General features: G+C 41.5%; 1 protein-coding gene across 9 annotated transcripts in view; it reads left to right on the forward strand.

Moving 5' to 3' along the window:
- Positions 1-8,941, forward strand: part of GSE1 (Gse1 coiled-coil protein) — a 303,643-nt gene extending 294,702 nt beyond the window's left edge. For 7 of the 9 annotated variants that reach the window (XM_075282145.1, XM_075282151.1, XM_075282146.1 and 4 more), the window contains exons 10-16: positions 267-379; positions 496-763; positions 1,960-2,073; positions 2,906-3,331; positions 6,828-7,115; positions 7,345-7,448; positions 7,603-8,768. In XM_075282145.1, coding sequence (XP_075138246.1) covers positions 267-379; positions 496-763; positions 1,960-2,073; positions 2,906-3,331; positions 6,828-7,115; positions 7,345-7,448; positions 7,603-7,737 — 1,448 coding nt within the window. In that variant the 3' untranslated portion in view covers positions 7,738-8,768. Of the gene's footprint in view, positions 1-266; positions 380-495; positions 764-1,959; positions 2,074-2,905; positions 3,332-6,827; positions 7,116-7,344; positions 7,449-7,602 lie in introns of all 9 variants that reach the window. The other 2 variants (XM_075282143.1, XM_075282144.1) reach the window with 2 other exon arrangements.
- The last annotated feature ends 1,710 nt before the right edge of the window (positions 8,942-10,651 follow it).

The following is a 10,651-nucleotide window of genomic DNA, read 5'->3' on the forward strand; positions in this document are numbered from 1 at the left end:
CCCTTAGTCTTTCATTCTAGTTGATTTATTATTGCTCTCTATGGTGACCGTTACCATTTTTTATTCTTTTGCCTAGAATATTTATTTTTCCCAGATTATATTTATTGCAAAGAACACAACGAAACATTTTCTAGTTTGCATCGCCAAACCCTGTGACGTAAAATACGGATAGCAGCACTTCTATGTGTATATAAATGCACTACCCAGAGAACTTCCTAAGAGGAGGGTCCGACACATGTTGAATGACTTGTCTTTATTTTTGTAAGGTTATTATTATGATATCGATGACTCTTATGATGAAAGTGATGAGGAAGAAGTGAGGGCACATCTCCGCAGAGTTGCTGAACAGCCACCGCTCAAACTAGATACATCGTCTGAGGTAGGAACAAGCAGCAGTCAGTATCAGATCTGCAACTCACATTTCTTTCTGCACAGACTGCATGTATATAAAGTGGCTTCACTGGATTCTTCCATGATCTTTTTCTTTTTCAATAGAAACTGGAGTTCCTTCAAATATTTGGTCTCACTACTCAGCAAGAAAAGGAGCGAATACTGCAACAGAAAAGAAGAAAGAGAAGGCGAATGTTGAGGGAAAGAAGTCAATCACCTCCGATCCAAAGCAAAAGACAAACCCCATCACCCCACTCCCCACTGTCTACAAGGTTTAGTCCAGACGAGCTCAACAACAGCCCCAATCTGGAAGAGAAGAAAAAGTTCCTAACTTTCTTTGATCTATCACATGTGAGCGCTGAACAGAGGAGAGGTGAGAGAAAAGCCAGCCATTTTTTTCAAACTCCCACCTTCCCCTTCACCCTTACACATGTACATTGGAGTGAGTGTGTGGGGGGGTTCTGAATAGTGGGAAAGGAAATCTAGAAGCGTTTGGATACCTCTAGTTTGGACTTATCTCCTGTGAGATAGGATATGTTGAACTCCAACTTATCCTGAACCTTCATTTACACTGATAGCTGTTAAAAAAAAAAATCTGTTTTTGCTGATGTTGATCTAATATATACAGTCATATTTTGCTTCAGCAGGTTTTTGGCCTGGTCTGTTTGGTTTGTCTAAGGCTGTTTAATATTACAGAAGCAGCGGGGACAAATGAATAACTACTTAGCTATAAGGCTGCTTAAAGAGGACCTTTTACCAGCTCCAAGTTTTAGCATTCTATAATAAAACCGCCTGCACGGATTCTGACATAATTGGAATTTTTTCTCTAGCCGCCACCATTCCTGAGCAATCAATGCTGTTAGTTTTGGTGCCTGGTATGTAAGTTAGATACTGTCAGGAGGGTGGTTTCAGGCAGGAGCAGATAAGGGGTGTGATTCTGAGCTCTGACACTGGCTGCCTCTGTTGGAGCTCTGGATCACACACCCTGCCTGACACTTGCGACATTACAGCTTAAATAAGGCACCAAAACTAACTGCACTTGTTACTCAGGATTGGTGGAGGCTAGAGGGGAAATTCCAACTGTGCTGCAATCAGTGGAGCAGCGCCTAGTAACGCTAAGAACTGGAATTGTTAGAGGTGGTGAAAGGACCCTATAACATGATATGTATATTAAACCATTTGGATTTACTCTTGTGATGCTCACAAATCAATCACAAATCTGTCAGCACAGTGCTGACAGACACTCCTTCAGCTGCTTAGTTGGGGTCTCCTTCTGCACTGCACTGGAAGAACACAGTTCATTAGAAGACTTGAAGAGACTCAAAATAAGCGAAGTAAGGAACTGACAATACTGCTTGACATTACATCAGAGCTGGTTGTTCAGAAGTCAGTGTCAGCTTGGTCCTGCCGTATAGTCTTCCTGGCAGCGCAATGCCATATTCTCTGAAGAGTACAGACTGAAATGATGATAGAGCTTCTCCACATGTTCTCTGTAAACAGAGAGGAAGCCATGTAGGAGAGATGTTGTAATCTGCTGCTCACTAAAACCGTCTGTCTCGATTTTGGCAGACAAGGAGAAGCTGGTTGAAATGCTGGAAGCAATTAGACAGAAGAACGCAGTGCCTGAGGCAGTGAAGAATCCCCCATTGGCCTCATGTCAAGGAAGCTCTCCTCTGCCCACAGGTAAGACATAAGGAAAGCCATTATAATAATGCGGTACCTAGGGAGAATGGACTGTCATCTTTCTATCAAATCTTTTCAAGAACTTTCAAGTCCTGTTGCAGGGGATAGCAATGCTGTGTATTCCCCTACAAGACACTTCACATTTATCCTGATCTGTAAGACAGATGTAAAGAATAAGTCCTCAGTTCCAGGGTGTTCATATTTAGCTTTTTTTCAATTTCCTAAGTTTTAAAAATGTTGATACATCTGTTGTCAAAGTGATTTTTCTTGTCTGGGAAAGTAGGATGACTATCAATATGGCTGCCATTGCATCTACTCTGATGGTAAACCTTTCCTGACACTTTAATAATAATTCCTATATAGATCTGCAGAGATGTTTGAGCCCTACATACAGATGAGTCCTTCCTTACCTCTGTTATTGGCTGAAGGTATTGTAAGATAAGTGGTGCAAAGTGACAGCTCTTGTGATATATTAAGCCAGTAAGGAAGGACCCCCTGTAAGAAGACATCTATAAGTATAAAATGGTGTAGCTGAAAAAATGTGTGTGTGTGTGTGTGTGTGTATATATGTGTGTATATATATATATATATATATATATATATATATATCTCACAAATATATCACAAATCCTACATTGTACGAATTATACAGTCTGACTTAGTATTTTACAGCGTATATCTTCAGCAATAACTAAACTGCCATCCCACATCAGGAGCTGTGGCCTTTTTGTCAGCTTGCATGTCGAAAAGCAATGCCCTTAAAAAAATAAATAACTAAATAATTTGTGTGATTCTTTTCATTGCCTGTAATTCTTCCTTGCTTCATTTCCAGGTGCACCTTCTGAAGATCAGACTGTAATTCAGCCCTTGATACAGCCGGAGGTATCGGCCTCTGTCCCTTCCACCTCATGCACAGTGACTGCACCAGAACCCATGAAGCCTTCAGAACTCATTCGTCCAGAGCAACCAAAACTCATGGATAGGGTAGCCCCCTTACCAGCTCCAGTACAAACTCCATCTGCCAATGTAAGCACAGAAAAAGTCAGGCAGAACGAGGTAGCTGCTGCCCCTGTAAAAAAGAGCTTAAGCATCCTAAATATTATTCGAGGGCATCCGGCCAAAGAAAATCCAATACAAGCGTCTCAGAGTGTGAATGGGAGAAGCAAGTCCTGGGAGCCATTCATAGCAGAGGAGTTTGCTCATCAGTTCCATGAATCTGTGTTACAGTCCACCCAGAAGGCTCTACAAAAGCACAAAGGTAAGAGGCGACTTTCAGCTGGATAAACATGGAAGCTATAAAGTAATGGGACAGACCTCAGCTATATATACACAATAAGATGTAGACATGGCTGCAGTGTTTCTGTGTACAGTACTATATACCACAACACTGTAGTGTCTACATATTGCACACAAGCTGCTGCTGTAAATGTGGATGTCCCCTTAGCATATATATTTGTGTAAGGAGAAGGCTATTCTTCTCTCATTGTTCCATTGAAGTAGATTATTATGTGTGCTTGTATTTTGCAGTCTAGTTGTATTTTTCAGTTACACTATTTTGGAGTATTTTGTCATTATGTGATTTTGCAATTTACCATACTATAACAAGAAGAAACTTTTGTAATGCGCTTTTCTCACAATAGACTCCAAGCGCAGTCCGGTGACTAACTAAACAGTATTTTGCAGTATTCTATTCTATGAATAATGAGAAGAGAGGAAAAAGACACCGAGCGCTCTAAGCGTAGTAGATCTGTTAAAATGGTGGTAGACAATATTCATTAATATTAATTTAGACCAGTTGGCCTCTCACCTGAAGGTTTGTGGGATATCACAACCCCAATATGGATTTAAGTTAGTAAACAATCCAGGTGAGAGTGGCAGCAGAATCCATGATGTACCGGAATCCCGGAGAGAAGACAGTAGAAGGCAAGAACCAGAGGTTCAAGATGAAGTGGAAAAACTGCGCTCCCTGGTTGTTGATAGGTAGTGACACAAAGACCAATTGTCCACGTATGGATTTATTAAGAAACAAAAGCACATTACTACATTCTATGAATAATGGTGGTGGTATTTGCTCTCAAATACCAGACTGAATAAATGTGTTTTGGGTCTTGATTTAAAATTGTCCAGGGATGAGATCTCTCTGATCAGTCCGGGTAATGCATCCCAGACAGCAGGGGGCTGCATGGCAGAAGGCCCTGACTCCAAATTGTGTACGGTGGATCCTGGGGATGGACCGTATATTTGTGCCACCTAATCTGAGAGGTCGGCAAGGATTATGGGGCTGCAGAAGTTCTTTTAAGTAGTCAGGGCCTAAGTTGTTTATGGCGTTGAAAGTCATCAAACAGACTTTAAAAGTTATCCATTTTACAGGCAGCCAGTGCAGTGAGCGGAGGATGGGGGCTGTGGGAGTATGTTGGGATTGTTTGGTTATTAACCTCCATGCTGCACTTTGGGCTAGCTGAAGGTGATGTATTTCTTTATTTCGAAGACCTAAATATAGGGGATTACAGTAGTCCAGACATTGTTATCATGGCATGGACTAGTCTGGAGATGTCTTCTGTTGGAATAAAGTATTTGGTTGTTGCAATGTTCCTCAGGTGGAAGTATAAAGATTTGATAAAGGTGTATACCTGGTTCCTAAGAAACAGTTCCCAGTCAATAACTACACCCATGTTTAGCACATAGTCTGAGCTTTGAAGGATTGTGTTTCTTAGGAATAACGGCGGTGTATGTACAAGTTGCCATTTTGGCATTAAAGAGGACCTTTCATGTCCTCGGGGCACATGCAGTTTTAAATACTGTTAGAAAGCTGACTTCAGCTTTCCCATTCTGTGCACCTGGGGAAGAGCTATAAGTGTCGGTACCACTGCTCTTCACTATCTGGAGGGGCGTTCCTCACAGACTGTCAGAAACGCCCTTCTAACAGTGGAGTCCATAGCGTTGTACTGTCAGAGGGCCCCCCTGTACTTTCAGGAGGCAGGGGGCATTGCTCAGCACTCAGCATCATCGCTGGGCGGTAAGGAACGCCGCCTATGACAGTACAGCGCTATGGAGTCTACTGTCTGGAGGGGCGTTCACCAGGGACTGTCAGAAACGCCCTTCTGACACTGAAGAGCTATGGTAACTGCACCGATAGCTCCTCACCAGGGCCACATAACAGGAAAGCCAATAGTGCACTGAATTCAGCGCAGTGTCTGCTATCTAGCGGTGTATTACACCGCATGTGCCCAAGGACAAGAAAGGTCCTCTTTAAGCACTGACCTCCAACCATGAGAACTTCAGTTTTGTGCAGGTTCTGCTTTAGCCTGCTGGCATTCCTCCATTCTTGTATTTCAGCTAGGCATGAATTTATGAGTTTAGATGGGTCACTGGCTCCAGGCTTAAAAGATTTGTATAAGTGGGTGTCCTCTGCGTAGCAGTGATGGGTCAGCCCCTGACTCTGTATTTGCCTAATCAATATAAACCTTAGAAGTATTACTAATATTAATAATCAGTCATAAGTCCCTCCCAGGGAGTAAGAGGCAGCAACTGGATATACGATATTTTGCCGTACATCATAATAGGCTCAAACTTCTGTTAGATCTGTCTCGATGACTATAATTTCCTGCTAAATTTTCTCTTCTACAGCTTCGATGAGCGCAGCTACATGGATGCATCCACAATGGCTGCCCATCTATCACATAATAGAGTTTAGGCTAAGGCCCCACATTATGGAGAAACAGCAGAAAACACTGCATTTTGCAGTACCAGCAAAGTACATGAGATTCTGGCTAATCCCATCCACACATTGCAGAAAACAAAACACTGGAAAAAATGTGTCTTCAAAAACTCAGCATACCAATTTTACCTGGTGAAATGCTAGTGCTTTCCTATATATATTTAATAAGGGAAGAAAACAAAATGGAAAAATGCTGTGCATTTAGCCTTAAAACTTTTTTCACTCTCCCATAAATCCCTCCACAGTGTAGCACCTCTCTACCACCCTACACGTACTCTCCATTCTGCCAATGTCCAATAGACTTATATCCTCTGTTCCAAATATCCCACCCTTTTCTCAAGCTGCATCAGTTCTCTGGATTGCTCTAGTCTGGACAATCATATTTCTACCAAACAGTTCAACCGTTTCAAATGTGGCCAAAAACACTCCTTTGTAGGATCGCTTATGACTAGAGATGAGTGAACACTGTTCAGATCAGCCGATCCGAACAGCACGCACCCATAGAAATGAATGGAAGCACCTGTGACGCTGACTTTGCCGGCGGCCTGCGTCACAGGTGCTTCCATTCATTTCTATGGGAGCGTGCTGTTCGGATCGGCTGATCCGAACAGTGTTTGCTCATCTCTACTTATGACACTACCTGATGAGCTTTTCTATATTTTCTCACCATAAGCTATCGTTTCTACACTATTCCTTAGAACCCAACCCCTCCATCCAAGTCACCTTGCAATCCATTTATTTAGTATCTGTATATTCAAAGATAGCGGCTGGTGACGGGCTCATTCAGCTTCATTTATAGGACTTTATTTATTAAACAATGGTTGCACCTTTGCATCAAACAAGACCTCTTGCCTTTCTTTTTCACCCTTGTTTCCATATAAATGATAAGCTCTTGTGAGCAAATCAAAGGTTACATGAACAGACAATATCAGACATTACAAAGTGCTGTGAAATATGTTGGTGCCATATAAATTATTATTCAATGACCTTTGGAGGTGTCCAAGCTTTTTCCATTAACAGTTTCTTATTCCTCTAGGAGCATCTGCCTTGAACTGTGCCGAGCAAAACCACAAACCGGATGCCGCTGTCCACTACAACATTCCTGAGCTGCAGCAATCCAGTCGGCCTCCAGCTCCACACCAAAATGGTCAGCAGGGCCCTGGGCAGTCTGGGGTGGTGCGGGCGACACAACATCCTGATGTAACCTCAGGGCAAGAGACCTCTGATGAAGAAGATGAGGACGAGGATGAAGTGGATGAACCACCAAAACTGAAATGGCAGGGAATTGAGGCAATATTTGAAGCTTACCAAGAACACATAGAAGGTGAGCAGACATTTATGGGAAAGTATGTGTGGTATCATTGTGAAAAGGGGGCGGGGGAAGGAATTATCAGTTTAAGCAAATAGTCCTACACCTCATTAATAGGCGGGTCCTTCAGGTCATCATCATGCAGGAGATCTGAGCCTGTCCTGATCTAAATACTCTTGACATTGTATTATTCTTTAATTGCCTTCATATCCTGCGCTTCTTATTCATTATCATTTCACTACAGAACAAACCCTTGAACGCCAAGTTCTGGAGACACAGTGCAAGCGACTAGAAGCTCAGCACTATAACCTGAGTCTGACGGCTGAACAGATATCACACCGCATGGCGGTAAGTAACACAAAGCGGATTCTATGCTGGTTATTCCTGGAGTTATCTGCTGCTGACATCTGGAGATAATATAAAGTTCCCTTTTTAGACTTTGGATGGGTGTAGTGCAGGGCCCATTATAACTTGTGCTTTGTTTCCTTCCTTTTACATGCAGGATCTGATGAGCCAGAAGCAGAAAGTGGCCTCTGAGAGGGAGAGGTTACAAGCTGAACTTGAACACTTTAGAAAGTGCCTTGTTGTACCCCCCTCGCCATGGTCTAGGGGTTATTTCAAAGGCCACCCCAGGTGACACCCCCTTCCTCTTGCACTAGGTCTGAACGTACAGTATAGAAATATCTATTTTATTATCTTGATATTTAATATTTTTCACTGGGAGGAACAAAAAGAGAAAAAAAGAAAAAAATTGCCACCCATTTCTGTTACTTCCTGCACATCATGGGGGAGAAAAATAAAAGACAAAAAATATAAATATATATATATATGAATGTGCCATGCATGACTCAAAAGGATCAAGGGAGATTGGCAAGGAAAAAAGAAAAACTGACCTCACTTGTCACAAGGCTGCGGGCAACGTCATCACCTGGGGCACCTGCTGACTGACCATGCCGTCTACCCTCGAACTGTACCATTGTGGGTGCCTTCCTTTCTTCATCCAGCTCTCATCGCCATCATGCTGTCGTATGAAGCTGCCACTTGCGGGTTTTATTTATCACTTGTTCTTTACTGACCATTGACGCCACCAAAATCGTCTCCTATGATATATATATATATTTTATTTTTTTTCTGCCAGGATATGAACTTTGTGTTTTTCTTTTAATTGAAAAAATATATAAATTTAAGGAGATTTTTGAAGGACTTTTATCCTACATAAAAAAAATTTATCCTTGCAAAGCTTTTGCAGCTTGCAACAGGAATGCACTTACGCCTGGATGTCTGATTGATTAAAAGGTACCTTTTATTTTATGTTAATTATTAGCTGCCGGATGGTTGAGGTATCATTGCAAAGCTGCTACAAAACCTCCCTTGTACACGCGAAAGGAACACATGAGAGATGAGACATAATAATCAGGTGCTTTCACCCATCATTTCTGTACATATTAAATAAGGGTTTTGTATGTTTTTATTACATTAATTATTGTTATAAAGAGAAAAGCCTGCCATTTTTTTGCTTCTTCTTCTTTTTTTTTTTTTTTTTTCTTCAGCCTAGGGAAGGGGAGATAATAAACCCCTGCCCCACTAAATTGCTATTTTAGTGTTTGTGATCCGCTGCTGGTCAGGAATATATAAAGTGTTTTTTTTGTTTTGTTTTTTTTTGTTTTGTTTTTTGGAGAGAAAATTAAAAGTTCAAAAACCAATTGAAAGCAGAATGTGCTGCCTGTCAATGCATGGATTGTGATTTCCTTCACATATCTGGATCAGCACTGACCCCGCCATCAGTGTCTGCCAACAGCTATATCCTTTGACCTTCCACGAAAGCATCCATACCCTGCCTAGGTTTACTTGAGTGAGAAGCAACATGCTGCGTTATCTCCTGGCACGTGGGAGAAATGCATGGATACTAATACATAATACATTGCTAGTAGTTCCACACATAACCTACTGTGTATAGGCAAGGTATGAGCAAAAATCATAACCTCACCCTGTGTATGAATTAGGATAGATGTTATGTCAGTAGTGATTGCGAGCTCCTTATGGAGCCTGTACACCTACATGTTTTCTCTCTAAAAACCCCTTTGAGGCTAAGGACACACAGGTAGATTCATGAAGACTAGAATATTATACGGTGCTGGCAGAGAATTTCCCTGATTTAAGTTAGATGCACATCACAGAGCAGCAAAATAGCCATGAAAAACATCCAAAACAAAAACGCTCATTGTTGGATATAGAGGGATTCAGGTTTAGTATAATATTCTGCGGCACATTTGTCCAAAGATGTTGCAGCTGGGCCTATAGATCCTGCTCACTGATAGGTTGCTGAAACGGGCATCCCATTATGGCTTGAATGATGATAAATCTAATGACTAATAGTTTTGTGTCACCGTGGGCAGGAAAAGACCCTGTGATATAGGCATGGCAGCAACAGTACCTGCCCATAAGGTAAAGTGTGTATGTATATATATTAGTGTGTGTGTATATGCATACATACAATGACCTTGTAGAGTTAGGCGCAGACTACCCGTTAACCTCTTTAACCAGCCAATTATATCTGTATTGGGCGCCCCAACTATTTGTCTCTGACAAGTTAACTCTGGGTCACATGACCCGCCCAGCTCTGCTCCTGCTGCTTATATACATAGTAGAGCTGTGTGGATCACATGAGCCAAAGTTGACTTGGCACCTACAGAGACTTCAGTGCCCCTCTCCACTTCTGAATTAGAGCTATAAGTGGCTGGTATGTATATTAGTACTTTTCCCCATATAGGACAGGGAGTATACTGCACAATTTGCCTCCATAACCCCTTTAATTGTCTGCTATGACATATGTGAAGTCATGAAGATGATGATACGGCACCCACAGAGTCAATTGGGATTACAGACAGAAGGATCTGAGTAGGCCTACAACCATGGAAGATTTGTGGTTAGTTCTCCAAGATGTCTGCAAGTTTCTCCAAACCCTAGCTGCAGGTTTACCGAGAAGAGTTGTTACTTTTGTGCAGGCAAAGTGCGGTCTGATCTGATTTAATTTCTATTTTGCTAATTTACTTTGCATTTTGTTAACTGACCAGAATAAACTATTAACCCTTCTATTTTTCACAGCATTCTTACTGTGCAGCATGTCATCCACACCTAAACCTATGCACAGAGCTGTGTTTCCAGAATAGAGATCCTGACATTGGGGGTGGTTGCAGAACGTGGAAAACTATTGAAACACAATTTACAACATTAGATAGTAATATATAGATAGTATATATCTTTACTTATTAGAGAGTAATACCACAGTGGGGGAGATTTATCATGAAGGGCATTTTCAGTTCAAATGTACTTAATGGAATATGACAATGAAATATCACAGACGGCATCAAAACAATCATATTATCAATGTAAAATTACAAAACAGTACAAAGTCGTAACAAGAAAAACTGCTGCGATGAATACTACCTTAAAGGCTAAGGCCCCACATTTTGGAAAAATGCTGTATATTACAGTACCAGCATAGTGAATGAGATTCTGGCTAATCCCATCCACACTGTGAAAAAAATATG

Source organism: Leptodactylus fuscus, chromosome 7 (assembly GCF_031893055.1).
Source record: "Leptodactylus fuscus isolate aLepFus1 chromosome 7, aLepFus1.hap2, whole genome shotgun sequence".
NCBI classification, from domain to species: Eukaryota; Metazoa; Chordata; class Amphibia; order Anura; family Leptodactylidae; genus Leptodactylus; species Leptodactylus fuscus.